Source organism: Dufourea novaeangliae, unplaced genomic scaffold, assembly GCF_001272555.1.
Source record: "Dufourea novaeangliae isolate 0120121106 unplaced genomic scaffold, ASM127255v1 scaffold149, whole genome shotgun sequence".
NCBI classification, from domain to species: domain Eukaryota; kingdom Metazoa; phylum Arthropoda; class Insecta; order Hymenoptera; family Halictidae; genus Dufourea; species Dufourea novaeangliae.
In genome coordinates, this window is record NW_015374025.1 from 98357 (window position 1) to 117327 (window position 18971).

At 39.2% G+C, this 18971-nt stretch overlaps 1 protein-coding gene across 2 annotated transcripts in view; it reads left to right on the forward strand.

The window, feature by feature from the left end:
• Nucleotides 1-4181: 4181 nt before the first annotated feature.
• The window catches only part of LOC107189266 (putative ferric-chelate reductase 1 homolog), a 34511-nt gene continuing 19721 nt past the window's right edge, over nt 4182-18971 (forward strand). For both annotated transcript variants that reach the window (XM_015577755.1, XM_015577757.1), the window contains exons 1-3: nt 4182-4793; nt 14791-15113; nt 16577-16668. In XM_015577755.1, the coding sequence (XP_015433241.1) occupies nt 4784-4793; nt 14791-15113; nt 16577-16668 (425 nt within the window). In that variant the 5' untranslated portion in view covers nt 4182-4783. The remainder of the gene's footprint in view (nt 4794-14790; nt 15114-16576; nt 16669-18971) is intronic.

Consider the following 18971-nt stretch of genomic DNA (forward strand, 5'->3'; position numbering starts at 1 on the left):
TCTAGATATACTTATATGATATACATATATCTGTTCAGACGGGGTTTAACAAAATATTTTTTAAACGTCTAAATATTTTAAGAGCATATTTACTGACTTACACTATTAATGCTCCGTAGGCTCTAGTGCATTATGTAAAATAATAATTAGCTTAAGTGGAGATCCGAGTAGTTCCTAGTAGGAAGATAATACCAGGGTAGTGGTTGTCGAGACGGACTATCGAAAGCTAAAATGAAGAGATCTGAGAAGTTTTACCACTATTAATGGCTAGCAACCAGCGACTAACGTGAGTTTAGTCCATTAGGCATCTTGCCAAAGAACGTGAGTTCATAGGATAATACGAGAGTACCAAGTGCCAAAGCCATGCTTTAGAGTAAGATACATGCGTAATTAGACGAGAGAATCTACGAAGGGCTCGGTCGCTTATCGTCGTAGCAGAATAGAGGTACCTCACGCAAACGTTACCGATTTCGACGCGCCACTAATCGCTTTTAGCTTGAATTGAATTACGCGCGCCCTTCGATGCTGCGCGCACTCCCAAATGCGCAGAACGTTATGCTGTGCTCCTGCCAATCCCGAACACTCATCGATAACAAAATATAAAACCATCATACAAACTTAAATTCTATGACCATTACTTTTGCTATTATATGAACCAAGGTCATTTAAGATTCTTTCACGATCACATTCGGCTATTTGCCTGTGTAGCATACCTGTTATTCTCAGTGAGGCCCACCTACAGCGAATAACATTGTTTCTATTATCGTGACATTTGAATGGTACGCGTGACATTTCAGTTGTCGCGTGTAGGAAGAAGTTAATGAAGATGGTGTAATCGGTTAAATCATGTCTGAGAGAGGTATACTTTATCTTAAGAAATGGAATTCGTGTGTCATGTATTCAGCGTACTTAACATTAGTCTGAATCTTTTCAGACTTCAGTGTCATTATTTTCGTTTTTAAAGTTGCAAAATTTTATGAATACTATTATCTTTTATAGAGTAATTTTTTATTATAAAGGTAGTATAGAAAGTACCTATCATATTGAATTCTCTTTAAATGATCATGTTCCATTTTTCCATCATTAAGGTCGTTAAAAGAGTGCATGGTCGCTCTTTGAAAGCCCGTGACGTCACTCTTTTTGTAGCTTGCGAGAAAAAGTTTTTTAAACAGTATACGCAGGTTCTATTTTTATACGAGCTGATGCACCAAGGTCGAATTGATAAAAAGTGTGTAAGTTGTAATATCAAACTATCAACCAAATGTATACTTTCCCAGTTGTAATGACTTTCTGTGAGTATAATTATGTTTCGTTCTCAAATTCTTTTTTTAATTAAAGCCATATTATATGCAGTAAATAGCATTAAATTATTATATTTTTTAAAACAGTTGTATTAAATAATTTCTATAGTATTATTATTCAATCAGGAGAATTTTAAAAATATTCTACAAAATGTTGAAAATATTTTCAGATAACTGAACGAAGAAAATCACACGAGTGGACACTGGTTCCATCTAACGACGATGGCGGTAATCTCGGCGATACCGACGGTGTATTTTCAACGAAATTTCTTTCTTGCCCTTCCTGCTTCCGTTCACGATGCTCAAATGTCACGATGACCCGACCAACTGTACACTTAAAACGATCCCCTCCATTCATTCTTTAAATTTTTCTGGACACGCTCATCTTCAGAACCGGTTTTACGATTCACACTCGTTGGAATATCGGTAAATCCATGCCTGTCCTCTTCCGCCGCTTGTGCCTATGCCACATGATCGTGCATCATGGTATGGTATCTCAGCGATTAAATCATAAAAGCGACACATAAAATCGAAATGAAAGTAAATTAGAGCACTCGTAAGATTGTAGGAAATGAATGCATAGAAACCAGGATTGATTTTGAATTTCTAGTAGATGGAGACCTTTGTTGATCCGACACGATGGAGGTCGAGAGTGATCAATCCGCATGGTACGGCAGAAATTTTTCGAGGTCGACGCGGTTATCGGGCGAGGGATGGAAAGGCATGTAATGCACGCGTAAGCGAGCCTCTGGAAACCGCTGGAATGGAGGAAAGAGACGGAACGAGAAAAATACGTCGATATAACTGAGGTGAACGCCGACACGGTGAACGTACGGTACGTCGTACCCCCATTTTCAAGCCAAGTAGTTAGTCCCTCTCTCCTCACGACAACTCAGGGACGGCTCGAGACCGTCGTCTCTGAATGATTTCTTAAGCGTGTACGCCGAGTGCCTACTAATTATGCAACGCTTGGCCATAACGGGTCTCTTAAAAAATTTATTTTCTTAGTACACTCCATTCAATCACCTACGACCTCTAACGTTTTATTGACATCGGACGAATACGTAAACTGGTGATACATCAATCATACTTTTAAATAATAATTCAGTTGGCATTATCGAGTAAGTTAGATTGATAGTAAAGGAGATTGAGATAATAATTACTGTATAGTTACTGGATCCTGTAAATAGACTGTTTATTAAAAGATCATAATGCTTAAAATAGTTTCTTCAATACTTATCGGGATAAGGATTGTATTCAATATAATAGCTGTTGAGATCCATTTGATTACTACACTGTAATATCAGGCTCCTTTCTGTAATCTACTTGGAAGTATCAATTACGATTCATATTATTATCAAGTTTGTGGATGTTTATGCAAAATCACACCGTTTGGTACTAATTCACAGAGGTACCAAAAAGAAATTTAGGTTTTCTATTAAGAGTTACGGGAAGAAAGCTTTAACGTTAAACGTTAAACATTTAGTAAGGCTTCCATGGTATTATCTTCTAAATACTGGTATCTACTAGAAATAGAGATCATTAGCAATCTACTATTCTATATGTAGGTCCACAATACACCCAAATGATTCCAGGGCACATTGGATTATTTTTGTTAACGTTGAGGAATCGAATACACGACCGTAAGCTTTTTTAACAACAATTTGGAGTTACCCGGTAGATTGTACCAATGACCGTTGGACATTCGTAGGTGCCACCCTGCACTTCACCTTGATATTTGATAGTTTCATATTATGTTTCACCTTGATCACGGATCGACATTTCGGTACGTCGCCCGACTGGCTTTGCTATTCTCGACCCAAGGAGCAAAAGCTAAACCCATAACGCTCGGCGCATCTATGGTGAGATCGAACCTTAGGCGTGGCCTCGTGTTAAACATTCTCCGCAATGCTCCAGTGCGCTCCCTTTAACATTTCTATCGGGAACGAGGATTTGACACGTAATAAGTATTCTCGCGTGCTAAAGAGTGCAGTTGTCAGCGTCGGCCAAAAACGAACGCTTAAATCGGCTTACGGAGGAGGGGCCTGTACCGGTGCCGGCGCGGAAGATAACGAATGATGGCAATTTGTATGTTAACCGAGAAGAATTCGTGGCAACCATGATGCCGGTGCACTTCCATTCCACCGTCGTCTTTCTTATGTACCTCACGAGCAGACGTATTTTGGACGATGTTATTACGTTCCCGTACACATGAAACTCCGTGGCTCTTGGCATTGAATAATGTTCAACTATGAGTTATCGTACACGTTGAACAGGAACGAGTTTTCATACTAATTCCAATCGATGACATTCGTTCGTAACATCTTAATTAAGTAATAATTAGAAACAAGCGTTACATTCAATTAAAGCTTCAAATATGTTTCAGGTGTATTTCGAGCGTATCCTCTGTGTACGTAGCTCCATTACAAGTGTATTATTTAATTTGTTCGGGGATACGAGAAAAATAAGGAACGAGTTCGTATCAACAAATTTTACAGTACCTACTATATTTAGTAGATACAGTCCTGTCAGATGATTATTTCCTAAATAGAAAAAAAGGTGAAATAGACGGACCGTTGTAGAGTTTTCAAGAAAAAGGATAGAAGTATGTGTCTGGTGTCTTGAAGTTATTCGAAAAACAGGAGTAAGTGTGGAGTATCGGAGCAATTAGATGCAAATTTAAAGCTATGGATTGCTATTCTACATACTTTAAACACGCCACGAACGTTCCAAATAACTTGATATTTACGCCGTTTTGTTTTTACCTGCGTGTGTCCGTAGGAAGGATCGGAGGAAGCGCGGATCGATGGAATCGCCGCGGTCGGCGTTCCATTGTTACGGCCCTGACGCGGTCTCACGGGCGAGGGCCTTTCAACTCGATCCGTGTATCCACTACAGTCTCTCGTAAGGTGTGGTTCACGGCGTTCTGGTCAGAACTATGCTCGTCCGGAATCAACAAGTGCTACTCGAGACTACGCCGGGAAAACACTTGACCCAACTGAACTTACGTTGGTGAACACCTTTTCCTTCGTTGCGGCCGTGCGTGGCGATAAACGGGGCTTTCGAAGGGGGCACGCATAGGTGGCACGGACAGTCTGTGTCGACAGATCGGCGTGAATCGACGACGATCATCCGAAGGATCGCGTGGCTCGATTCGATTCACCGGAGGACAAGCATTCCGCGTCGGGACTCGACGTCCCGCGGTCGCGAGAAAGAGAGAGAAAGAGAGAGATACACCAAGAGTCGATTCCAGGTTTGTGATTGTTCCGTGGTGATCGATGCAACGGTGAAGTCCGAGGATCACGGTGAATCGAGGATGCGTCTGTGACGCGCTTCTTTGGGCCATACAGGACCAACAGGGATTCTATGTGTACACCGGAGTTCCGCTACACGTGACTCTTCACGGCTTGCCGACCGCGCGTTTATTGCGCTGCGAATAGAATTCTGACGGACACCGGTGAAATCAACGGGAATCGACGAACATGACAAACCGTGAGTACCGATCTGTTGTTTCGCAGTTAATGACGCACCGTGCGGGATAGGCACTTTGTTCCTTGATAGATCTACTCCCGCGAAGAGTCCTAAGCGCTTACATCTTAATGGAAGATCGTACAGACCGTTATATTCGCGATTTATTTAGCTTCAAAGTGATCTGGTTTCTTAAAATTGACTGACGGTGTATGCGTGCCCTACATATGGTACAAAGTGAATTAATTATGGCGTACGCAGGAGGAAATATTCGCAATTCTTCGCTTCGCGTAGTCAAACTTGGTCAAAGGACAAGAGGAATAGACTGAAATTTAAATTAAACTTTAGGGAGATATATCCTTAGTTATCAAAAAGCATGGTACGTGGTTTACGTAATAGAGAAGAAAAAATCGGTTGAATATGGGAAATGTTAGCTCACTGGAATCGTGCAGTCAATTCATGGGGAACGTTCAGAGAATTTATAGGAAACGTTCAGTCAATAAATATACGAATAGAAAATAATTTTGAATGCAATGGAGACTATTTTGATGATTAAGATCATTAAGACTACTTCAACGTGCTTTATTAAAAATGCATGTGCTCGCCGCAGAACCTGACAGCTACTGCTCTCGATCAATACTGCCTCTCATTAATTAAGTCCAACGTCCAATACATATTCTTCATTAATGTATCAAGTATGTATCCGATCAATCGATAGTTTTCGGGGTAATGGTATTCAACGAGCGAAAATGTTTCGATCTCTACGTTTACGAAATACTTGTTGCGAAAGCTGACCGCTTCGTTCTCCGCGGCGAAAGACACCCGACCGTTTCGCGCGACCCTCGATTCGGAAAATGAAATTCTACAGGTTTCGGGAAATAGGGAAAACGATCTCTGGAAAGTGTTCGTTAAAGGAAAAAAACCGACACGAGCGAACGTCGGCTTCATTCGAAATTCTACAGTCGGCCGTTTTAAAAGGAAAAAGAAAAAAGAAAAAACGGGTTTCCTGGTGCACCTGTCACCAGCGGGAACGTTTTTATGTTCGTGCACGTGGCCCGCGCGGCCCGGGCCGGCCTTGTCGGACAAATGAAAACGCGGCATTATTACGCGAAATCGAGTTTATCCCGCCGCGTAACGTTCACCGCGCAATTAAGAAACAAACCTCACGGTAATATTTTAGAAAGTTCCAACGGCCTGCTGGAACGTGCCGATGTTACTTTCTTCTTCTACACGACAAAATGTATCGTTGCCAACCAATTTATTCATCCTTAGCGCCCGAGAAAGTAATATTTGCGGGGAATTCAGGACCATATTAGATACACGATGAACTTAAATGGTTTTCATGTTTGACTTTTAGTAACAATCTATCGCTAAAACATATACTTTTGATAAAATTAGTTTATTATGAAACTGGAAAGAGGTAGTTGCATGGGCGTAGCCAGGTTTTCTGTCAGGGGTGGGGGGGCAAAAATATTATCACATTGCAAGCCACAGTGAAGAAGGTTGTACGTAGCCGGACACACTTTATTTTGTTTTTAAAGTCATAAATCGTTGAAAATGAATGCGTTTTGTTAATAGAGGCTGTTGGACGTGTTTCAAATTATACTGCAATATTAAATATTACGCAAAAATTTTATAACTCTGGGAAGGGAGGAGGGGGGCAAAATCCAACTTTTTTCTTATAAGGTGGGGCAAAAGCCACTTTTTTCCGCCCAGGGTGGGGGGGGGGGCAAGTGCCCCATCTGCCTCCCTTGGTTACGCCCATGAGTAGTTAAAGAGTTATAGTAGTGCTTATCGGTAATTTATATTCTTTTCTCGTTTTGACTCTGAGCTGTATGAAAACATTAAAAGCATTTTTTAGCCGATCGGAGGAACATTTGAAACAACTCTTTTAAATATTTTTGTACATACATGTCTTTTTGCTTTGATTAGCTATCAACAGTTAAGAATTGGAACACCTTAAGCGCTAGGTAAACATTTATTAATTCCTCGAAGCTTATCAGTACCAGTTTGCACAAGTCATAAACTAATTTGCGGTTTACCTGCCTGACGCAACGATCTCGCATAAACAAGGAATTACAAGAATGCAAAATAAGAAATCTCCGAAACGAGAGGACTGTGATTTATAAATACGCGAACTAAACGTGGAATAAGTTAACAATTTGGCGGTTATCCTCGATCGGAGCTTTGTAGTACACGAAGCAAATACAGAAACCAAGTGCAACGACCGAAAGCAATAAAGCAGCTTGCGGTTCGATATGCGAACGTTAGAATGTATATAGGGTACGCGAGGTTTGGAATGATTCTTGCCGGTCGGTACATAAGCCGACAAGCCACGAGCGGCAAGAATCATCGGAGCGGTACGTACAATGCTCACAGAGGAATTTCTAGGACAGGAGAGTTACTATAGCGACATGTTCGCCAAACACGAGGTGTATGACCCCGACTGTATCGAGGAACGAGTCTGGATACGTGGAACGCTCGATGGGAATCTAGGACTTTCGTTGAATGAGCATTTCTCTCTGTTTACGTTGCGTTCTCGTTAGTCCCGGCTTCGGTTTATCTGATTCGTGACTAATTTTACGTGTACGTATGCGTTTTCATTCTTCGTACTAACGAATAGATCATTTTCATGAACGTTTCTGGCACCTGCGTCTCGTAATTCAATTTCTCGGTAATGAAAATCGAATGATCGATCGTCGACGTGTTATTTTATTTGCACAAACGACGCGTAACGCTTAGCCTGTGGCTGCTGACTCATACACCGTCTCGTGATGTATAATTCATGCGTGGGTGCACGATTATAGCCTTAAAACGATAGACAAAACCGCTGTATTCAGTCGCTGTTTCGGTTTTATTTCTGGCACTTCCGTGTACGGCGAAATTGTCCCCGCTCACTCGTACAACCAGCCCGCTGTTTCGGAGAATCCTTGAAGGACAAATATTTCACTGTGTTTGCTCGATTTGTATCTGGTGAACAACTGTGTCGTTACGATCGGGATGTTATTCCGCTTGGTCTTTTTGTTTTTTTAATGGAAAATTTATTACTTCTGTTTGATCGCGGAAGTGGAGTAATCAGAAGGAAGGGAAAAAAAGAGTACAGTCACGGAATAACAAAAAATCCTATTTTTGGTTGCTAAAAGCATCAAAGTTATTAAGTAGGTGCACACTTGTCATTAAACAGAAATGAATGTTCCGGTCTGTTCTATATTTCTCCTTACGAAAATACCATTATTCTGCAATTAAAAATTGTTTACGTATAGTAACTTCGTCATACATAAGCCTTCTAATAATATTTTGGAAATAGTTGCATGCGTTCCTAAATCTCACGATAATAATTCAAATTTATACATTTTTACATAGAAGGGTACGAATATGCTCAAATCAAAAACACTTCTCTGTAACTATAAAACATTTAATCAGTCCCTATCACCTTCTAAATTTTGAAACATTATAAAATAGACGTCTAATAAAAGTAAACGTCTAACAAAATTGAATTTTCCTTTTTTCATTTACGAAAGTAACATTTTGTCTAAAACAGGAACTCTTCGTCACAGTTTGAAACAATTTCTGCCATTTCTTGGCATTTCCTGAATTTAATGAAAATACTTCAAAACTTGGGTTAATGCATTCCGTGCCAAGCCAGTTTATGTGATTTGTTCTCCAGGTCGCGTGAGTCACCGGTAACACACCCTCTGTGTTCACTATATTTGTTAAATAAATTTTGTTCCATGATGCTTACAATACTATACAAGTTGATTTTGTTTGCAATTATAAACAAATATGCTTTGAACGGAAGTTTCAGCGTGGGTTACCGATGACACCCTGTGTGTTCACTATATTTACTAAATAAATTGTGTTCGATGATAATTACATTACTGTAAAAGTTATTATTGATTTTGTTTGTAATTATAAACAAATATGGTTTGAACGGAAGTTCCAGCGTGGGTCACCGGTCACCCAACCTGGTACGGAACGTGTTAAAGAAAGGAGGTTAACAAAGGAGTACAAACGTTGTTTTCACTTTCCAATTTATGAAAGTACGATCCCGTTCAAATTAGAAAATCTCCGCCTTTATAGATGAGATCGAACGCAACTATGCGGATTAACCAGTGGCCCGAGTAGTAGTATCTGTTGCACAGATGCAGCCGCGATTCATACAAGATCGATGCGTGAGCACTGGGCGCGGGAGAATAACCGCAAAACACGATGCGGGAAGCCTTGTGCTCGTTCCTTCGAACAATGCCGTAATGATACATGATAATAGCCGACGAACCGTGATTACCGTGGTTCTTAACTCTTGATCTGTCATTCAAACGCCATTCTAATGAATGGATTTTTTTATCCGAATGGTTCCCCCCTATTAGGACGAGAACCAGCGAAAGAACAATGTCCTCGTTTGACGCTATTGTAATACGTGCACGCGTTTTTCTGTTTTTTATTCGTGGGTTCCTGTAAATCTTTAATATTCTTAGTAATAAAATCGAAAATTGTTTCATTCGCAATGTACTCTTTCAACTGGTTAGGGGATTGCCTAGAAAACAATTTAAAGCTACTTTCGTATGGCACTAAAAGGATCCATTTTTATCTGGATTATTCCCTTTCCAATTTTCTAGGAGTACACTGAAGTGCCACTTCATTCTGAATTTATTCTTCGAGACAACTAGAGGATTACCTGGAACATATCTTTGAGATATGGTAATATTGTCCTGGAAGCATATATTCTTCTGGTTTGTAATCTGCTTCATCGTGGTCTTTCTAGAATGTAATTCAATATGTACTATTTTGTTCATAATAAGGATCAAATCTTCGAACCTAAATAACTAAAAATATTTTTGAATATATTAATTTAGTTCTTAAATATTACTTCCTGTTTTGTTTGTATAGTCGCCTCGGAAAATAAGTTAACGCTCACCTCTAAACTGTTTGAATTTAGGAAAAATGATGAACGTCCCATTGTCAGGAGACAAGATGTTCTTATGTTTCTTTTGTAATACGTTGAAGATTCACTAATGTGTTCAACATTTATTGTAGCAGCATCTTGACGAAATGTTAGAATAAATACGGTTGATAGTTAACTTATTATGCTAGGCGAGTGTAACTACTTACTTAATCCGTCAAATCTGCAAAACCAAATTTTCTTCAATCCCTGTTATAAAGTTATGACTGCAAGTTTTATGCAAGATTTGCTATAAATACCTTGCGCGCACATTGGCAGCAACATATGCAGCAAATTGACTTGCGCAAACCTTGTTTCGGTTGTGCCCTTAATTTGACATAGGTTGTGTTGCAAGACTGTCTGCCAATTTGCTTTACCATTTTGTCAGCTGGCATTGCCTGCAAAACCCAAGTCAAATGTGGAAACAGATGGCTATGGTTTTTTAGACAACTTTTGTCATTTATTGCTGGTAATTTGCTCGAAACTTGTGCACAACTGGTTATCAGAGTAGTTACCACTGGCGGCCATATTGGATGTCTGTCATCAACCTCTTAACCTAAAAGTAAATACCTGAAAAAGCAATGCATAATTTCAAAGTCTACGTTTATTAGAGCTTCTGTTATTTACTTCCGGTACCGTTTGTAACATTACTATGAACCATGTGTCATGAATCACGTTATCTCTGTACATATTGTAAATAATACGTAAGAAAAAAAAGTATTTATAAAGATCATCAATTATACAACAGATGCTCATCTGTTCCTGCCCCCTGTAATTATACGCTCGATGACGCGAGTTTTCAAGGTTTGAATGCTAATGTCGATAAAGGGAAAAAAAGTTTCATTGTTCCGAAGTTTCAAAGGAAACAGCTGGTTTTGATTTACCCGTGACGCGAAATGAAAAATCATCCACGGTTCGCCACAATTGCTATGCGCTTTTCACAGCCGTACATCAGACTTCGCCGCTCGAATATTTTCTCTCCGTGACATCAGAAATGTTCGCTGCAATATGAAGCCACGCATTCGCAGCTTTATAACATTTGTCTCGGCCGCGATGCTGTCAAAGGAACGAACGGGCGCGACAAGAAAAAGTATATGTCCGTGGCGAGCGTTTCGCACGTTCGTGCTCATGATCTAAATAAATTGTGGTGCATTAAGGGCCGTTTGCGATGGAGGGCATCGTGGACACGGGAGCAATATTTTATTATCATCACTTTTGTCGCGGTTTACTTTGTTCAAAGTAGCATCTTTGTGGAAGACGACATACATTTAGTGACGTTATCCACTTTAGCGCGTTAAGACTCTCTTAAAAGTTCAAATGTTGTACAATACTTGTAACGATGGAAGTTGAGTATGGTATGAAATGATAAAACCGGTATACGAAAAGAGTTCGATATTTTATAAAACGAATATTTAGGTAGATACAGAACAATTCGTTTTGTTAAAACGACTGTTGAATATTTTATAACGAACATGGAGTAATAATCAGTGATATCCTCTAAGGATAATTGTACAAGTAATGGCGTGGAATGAATTATGACCAATGGGACAAGTGAAACTATTGTAAGAACGCTACGTAAATTCATCGCGTGAAAGTTTTAGCGGTTCAAGATATCGTTACCAGCGTTTTTCCAAACGTCTGTGCACGCTGTTGCACTAAGGAGCACTTGCATCAGCATTGTGCTGATTACTACATTGTAGCGAGCGTTTCGAAATACTTAAAAGAAAATTATTGTTCAACCGATATTGAGGCATTATAGGCAAAGAGTTATATGTTTCGAAGATTTTGGGGTTCACCAGAGTTTTGGGGTTTAGGGAATTTGGGAAATCAGGACTTTTCAAAAAGTTTATTGGTTGGGGTCTGAAGCATTTGGCGTCTTTGGGAATCTCTGAGGTTTGACGAGTCTTCAAAGTCTGAGGAACTATGGTGATTTCAGAGGTCCAAGGACCCTGAGGAGTCTTGATAGCCCAAAAGATTTCTAAGGCATAAGGTGTCCTCTATTTTAATTCTTTTGAGAATCTGGAAGGTCTGGAGTGTCTTGGGCCTTTAGGGCATGTGTATTACACGTTTAATTGATGGAATATTTTCTGTATCGAGTCTCAGTTCTTACTTTTCTTTCACAACCTCTGTTCCAACTAGATCAAGGCCAACCGTTTGATACTAATTCGTACTAATTCCTTCGAGATCGTTCTGTATCGGTCTTAAAGTTGCTCATAACATTCACATTTCATCATAGTTGGCAGCTCCTGTTGATCCGAGAATGTCCTTGTTGGTCCTATTTCATCGTAAGTCACGTGTGTTGCATTCAATTGAAACCCAGGTGATCTGTAGTGGTCTCAATCGATCTGGAGTCACGTGTATTTGACCCAATATTTTTCAGGGTTATTCAAGACCCTAGATTATCTGAAGTTGCTTGCACTGTTCCGGATCGATCTTAGGCTATTCGTGTTGGTGTCGATCGATCTGAGGTTGTCTATGTAGTCTGTTCTATTTAATCCCAGACAGCCTTTAAAAGTTACAGTCGATACTAGGTTATTTCTGATGATTCCAATTGATCCCAAGTTAATATTTTTTTGTTCCAGTCCATCTAAAGTGATTTAGATCAAACTGTTTAGGGTGTCTGTATAGGTCCCTTTTGCTCCACTGTTATTTGTATTGGACTCTATCGATCCTATACCGTCTGTCTCAGTTTCGATAGCTCCAAGGCTCTCTGTGTTGAGTTTCATTGACCTCGACGTCGTCTGACACTTAGTCAAACAACTAGTTTACAGTTTTTTTTTTATGCTTCAATCTCAAACCAGCCGTCGTTGATGTATATTAACGGCTTTGGTGTTTACGATGATTCAACGCCCCGTCTACAAGCAACGTGCGCGGAAGGAGTGAATGACTCGAGCTGTGCTTAACCCACGTATGAAAGATGCTGACTTTCACCTATTGAGTTCTGCGGGACGACCCACAGGATTTCTTTACTTGCACATTCCTAAACGATATTGAAAGATCTCGTCTCTTATGTAATCCTTTCGAACACGACCCTGGAAGTTGTTGCTTCACGGCGATAAATTGTTCGACAGTGTGTTAATAGAATGACTAATAAATTCTCTGATTGTAACAAATCTTCAAAGTCAACAAATGTTTGGAATATTCTCTTTTCAATAATTTCTTTTCCATTCTTAACATCTCTGTACTTTCTGAATGCTACATCGAATTTATTACGCGTTAACACAACCGCTAACGACTCGACGAAACAAAGGTATGAAAGTTGAAAACAATGATGCAGCCTCGAATGCGTATAAAACCGCTTTAGGTAAAGAACAGGAAAATATGACTAACGCACAGCATTCGCGCGCGTTAAACAGTCCAATCGGTACGAGTGACGCATCAGAAAAACCGACCGTATAAGTCATAGGAGCTTCCATCGCTGAATGAGACTGAAATTCTTAGGTGTTATAAAATGCGGCTTGTTTTATTATACATGTAGATGTTCCGAGAATTGGAGCGACATCCTTGTACAGTCTCTTAGCGGCAATTATTCCTCGTTCTGAACCGGGCAAAAAGAGGATCGGATGATACTAGTCTGTCTCGTATAAGGACAGATCGTCGGCGGGATTTCTTTTTGCTGGAATACTAGTCTCGCAAGTGTCCCTAAAAAGTTCGACTACGATTTAATACGGTCTAATTCGTATCTACTTCAAAAATCAGGTGTCCAATTGTATTAACGGATTTAAACTTTGGACGGCGGTATTTGGGTCTGTTTGGACCCGAATTTTCAAAAGCTCCATATCTAAATCATCAACTTATAAATCATAGTTATGTAAAGAAGTAGGTCGTCTTAAACCATTGCATTCGAAGGTATATTTAAAAAGGAAGAAGGATAGAGGTCCAGACTGACCCAGGCACCGTTATTTGGATGAATATTAAAAATGTTCGCCTTCTAAGAATGAAGTATTTATTAGTGTATTACTTGTAGTTTGTAACAGTCAATCTTTGTTACACGCATTAGAGCACAATACAGGCGTGTAACCACTACTTTGATAAATTGATTTTTAGGTTCATTTGATAAACTCGATAAGTCTTCTGCTCTGAGCTGTTCTTAGCCGATGATTTATTTTTCGGCAAACATAGCATTTATTTTTAAGAGGACGAATGGAATGAACTTTACGTAATGCAGTAAAATGATAGAAATAAAATTTATTTACAATTTAACTGTACAAAAAGTGCTCAAAATGTATTCCTTGAACTTAATTGCAGGCATTACATAATTACATCACATGTATCATGTATACGATGTATTATTCATATGAATTTAAAATTGTTTTAATTACTTCAGTATTAGGAAGCGGATCTACGTTTATTATATTTTTTGCGACAATCGATCATACCTGTTGTACGCTCATTCCGAAACGACCCGAATTTACCGCTTTGACAGTCTAATAAAATTAGACATTGCCGTCAAAAAAGTGTACATTTCTTTTACCGTTTAAATTATTTCTGTTCATGATAAGAAATGTAAAATTGTGACCACTGATCACGCTGATTAAATATGACGCTATCTGTCGATTTGTTTCTATGGATATTTGAACTACCACTGATTATTCATCACTATTTATTTTGAATACCAAAAATATTACTTTGCATAAAGAGTGTACTACGGCATTTGAAACTGGTGAACTCACGAACAGTAATAGGAATAGGGTCTCGTGTGATCCGTTAAGAAGTGGACATCATGCTAATGTAAAAAAATTAGGTTTCTTGAATTATGCCAAAAAATGTAAACTGTGTAAAAGTCAAAAAGAAATTGCTGTGATTCTCAGTCATTAGGGCAAAGGGTGGCCCAACGAACTATTGACAAAATTAGTAAAAAATAATTCTTTTCACATTTCAATAGTTTGATTTTCTACTGATACAAAAATATTTTTTAAAAATTCATATTTTATGGGGTGCCTAATACATTTGGCCAAGATTGTATTGCATGTTGGTTCCAGAGCTTATACTTGATGTTCCGCGTGAGTTTCACTCACGGGATAAACAGTCGATGGGTTGAAATACAATGTCTCTATTGCACGTAATATCTGTTTGTCGTAGAAACGACGGGGAAGATTCTAATCATCCTGAGCTTCCTCTCAGCGGCCATATTGGCTCTGCCCAATGGAGCGCCGCAAAGTGCGTGCGAGGATCTGATGCCTCGACACCCCGGAAGCACGAACCAGGAAGCTCACCCTACTCCTTACCAAGTGTTGCCGGCTGCGGGACAAGGAAGGGTCCGCTTGATTCTCGGAAGTCCTCAAGGTCTCGCCTACGAGGGTTTCATGATCCTCGCGCGTGACTCCGCGACCGGTGAACTCGTCGGAGAATTCGCGAATTTGCCTGAGTCAGCGCGGACCATTGAGTGCACGGAAGGTGTAAAGGTAAGGCCGATTTGTTGTCACGATTTCGTATGTTCCGTGCACGGACGAGAATGGATTGCTTGGGTTAGTTAGGGGATCAAGTTTCCGAATGATTGGATGACAAGATATTTAACAATAATAATTAGTGTTTGGATTGATACCGCACCGATGTTACTGTTACCTGATCGTAAATTTGGATCTGGTATCGAGGAATATCGAAGAATATAGGTATCAACAGGAATCGATACTTATATAAAAGTATCTTTAGTACAATTGATACCTGATCGTAAATTTTGATCTGGTATCGAAGAATATCGAAGAATTTAGGTACCAACAGGAATCGATACCTCTTCGATACTTATATGAAAGTATTTTTAGTACAATTGACACCTAGCCGGAAATTTTGGTCTGGTATCGAAGAATATCGAAGGATATAGGTATCAACAGGAATCGATACCTCTTCGATACTTATACCAAAGTATCTCCAGTACAATCGATACCTGATCGTAAATTTTGATCTGGTATCGAAGAATATCGAAGGATATAGGTATCAAAAAAAGAATCGATATCTCTTTGATACTGATATGAAGGCTTTCAATACTTTTCACTGATAATGAGTACTTAGGTATTGAATTGTTTGAGTATCGTTGATATATATCGTATCAGTCCCATCACTAATAATTAGATTGCTGTCTAATTTCGTTATGTTAAAAAGACAGGATCTTTTTCGAATTCAAAAAGTGGCCTTGAAATTATTATCTAAAAAATGTAGAAAGTCGAATACCCATAGTCTGTATACTGTTATTCTGAACGTACAGTTCCTTTCTATTTTATAGCAATCTAATGGAAACAGAAACAACAATTCAGATATTCGGTTTAACTTATTAGGAAACTGCGTTTAAGTAATTTTTTCGGATGTGTGATTTTCTCAATATCGGAGATATTATTCATATCAAATGAGATTGCATATTGAATGGTCTGAAACAATAATGAAAAGAGGATATGTAGAATCCCGTTTCTCCACATTTAACTAAGATGCAAGCAAAACACTTATGCATATCGTAAAAACCTAAACTTATTTTTAGCTCCGAAAAAAATTTACTTTTTGTTGTGGTGTTACGACTTGAATGGTGTCTTGTAGAAAATTTTTCACTCCCATTCCTGTAGAATGTTTTTACCCCCTAATTCGTGTAGAATGTTGTAGTTTCTACATTGTACACCGGGCATTAAAGTCTCCACGGTGGGATCCTCTAATTGCCTCGAGCGTATTTAATATTAGAAAAGATTCCATCGCGAAACTATGGGCGGCTCTCCTTCGGCGATTGGAAAGTCCGATAATTCGTACAAACGTGTCTACTACGATAAAATTGTTTAAATCGTAGCGAAGGATCTCAAGGCTGACATGACTCATGTGTCGCGCGTTTGTCGAAGGACGCGTAACAATGTTTCGCCCGTCGATAAAATATTTTCCTTGTTCTGTTAAGAACGCGGTGACTCACACGAATACCAGCAAGAAGCACAACCTCGAATTCGATTGGGAGGCACCTGCAGACTACGAGGGCACCATTGTCTTCAAGTGAGTATCTTCACAATACATTTTCATTAATATTGTTGATGATTCACGAACAGGAATGAGAGTTTCTACGGAGCTTTTAATGATTCTGTGCTATTGAGGTGGACGAAATGAAAGGTTCGAGCGGACTGAGTTCTAGGGAGATGAATTTGTTTTGCTTCAGTGGTAGATGGTGCGGGAAATGCACCATGACGGTATGCTTGTTGGGCGTGTAAAGAGAATAACTGATAGGCATGCGGAAGCAAGGTGGATCGAGTCACGAAAATCAAGTGGCAGCGTACTTTCACATTAAATTCCCTCATAATCCGTATCAGTCTGTCACGACCTGTTGGATTTAAAGGTCTTCCACTTTCAGTACCGCTTGAAACTTGCACCATTCGCCTTACCATTAAATCATAAAATTAACCAATTCTCCGTGCAGTTGCTGGTAGGCTTCACAGAATATCACTGTGCATACAGGTCCTCAGGTGTAACGCTGACTTTTTAATGACGGTTAGCACAGTGATAGAGCTTGGAATTCTGAAGCCAATGATATTTTTTTGAATAGTATTAGTTTATGAAATATTTAATGTTAAGTGCCGAGGAGCTGTCGAACACTCATCGAGACTTTCCTGTATTTTCGTTTTTCAAGAAATTTTCCGTGTACGAAGCTTTAGGTCTCGCACTGTTCGAACATTTAGGTCTGTGATTACTTACATCAGGACTTTAATAAATCTGAACTCCGTCAGGAGAAACGGTCGCTTTTGTAGGTCAGTGCATTTTGCTTGTTTTATAGAAGCAATGCTACGTGAAGGGCAGCATAAGATTCCGTGTCGAAGGAATGACAATGTCCTTCAGATGCTTGAAACGCCTCCATTTAAGATTAGGTCATATCCACGAAGTATCCTTTATGATATTATTGAAATTTTTAATTTAACATTTTTCATATTGCGGATCGATGACATACAGTATTCCCTCTTTACAGACGTAATGTTTACGACTGACAAAATAATTATACTATAGATCAATGACTCTTTACTATTCCTCTCTCTTCCTGTCAAAATGACTTCAACTGGTGTTGACGATTGTAATAAAGTTGATAGATCGTAATTTTGGACAGAGAATACCATACATAGCTAAATGTCTATGAAACAATTAAGCTCATTAACGTTAAGTATTTTAATAAGAAAATCACTTTCGATTGATTTTGGGTTTCACTGTTCCATAAATGATTAGCCCTAATATGCCTATCGTTCTGCTTTAAGAACACCTAACAGGTGCCAGTACTTTGTCGTTCAAGTTGCTCAGGTGAATGATAGGTGGCACCGCTTACTAAAAATTTACATAGTTATTCCAAAGACGCACACTAAAAATTGATATGATATCTCATGAAAGATTATAAACATTATTAAATAGAATAATATTATGACGAAGAAAACTACATTTCAACCCTCAGTTGTGACACTGGGTGTCCAATTTCCAATCACTTGCTGTTCAAAAACTATCTTTTAAATCGAGTCGTAAAAATTCTGAGATACAGTTTGGACATCGTAGAATATGTTTTCATCGTAGAAAATTAACATTTAAAGTATCATCATGATTAAAAAAATTCTAGAAAAATAATTCCGAAAGAAAATTTTTTAGGACACCTGAAATTACTATTATTGACATTTACTTATTATTGATGTCTCGAAGATACTGATACGACGGGATATTCCACCGCACATATTGTTCATTTACAAAACACAGAACAATATTTATTAAGAAAACTATGTAATATTAACAAACAACAAATATAATACACGTCTATCCTCTTTGATTCCTTATCAAACACTTTACTTCAAAGTCAAATGTTGGGTTATTTCGACCAAAGTGTGTCAACCAAGGGCCAAAAAAACAGATTTGGGTGTACCCAGGTTAAAATGGAATGCCCTATTGTTATCGTGAAGCATACCAGTGGATCTTTCAACCAGCGGCGATGTATCCGTAGCAATTTTCCGAAATACATCCAAGAACGTGGCATCTATGGCAGCGACGATTAATTGTACGTTTAATTTCTGGGTCAGGACTCGGTCTCGAGTGCGGCGTGTGGATGTACCGGCTGGGCACGTAATATGCCGCGATCTGTACCGGCGTATGAATTACGATTAGGAACGAACGCGTGGCACGCGGCACGGGTTACATTGGCCTCGTCTACGGAATACAATATAACGCGCGTAACGGTGCGAGGAACGGGCTCTGGGGGACGTTCGTTATAAAACTTTTCCGCTCATAATCGGTGCCAGGCCGCTCGGTTGTTCCTGAATGCTCAATTAATACGGGACAGA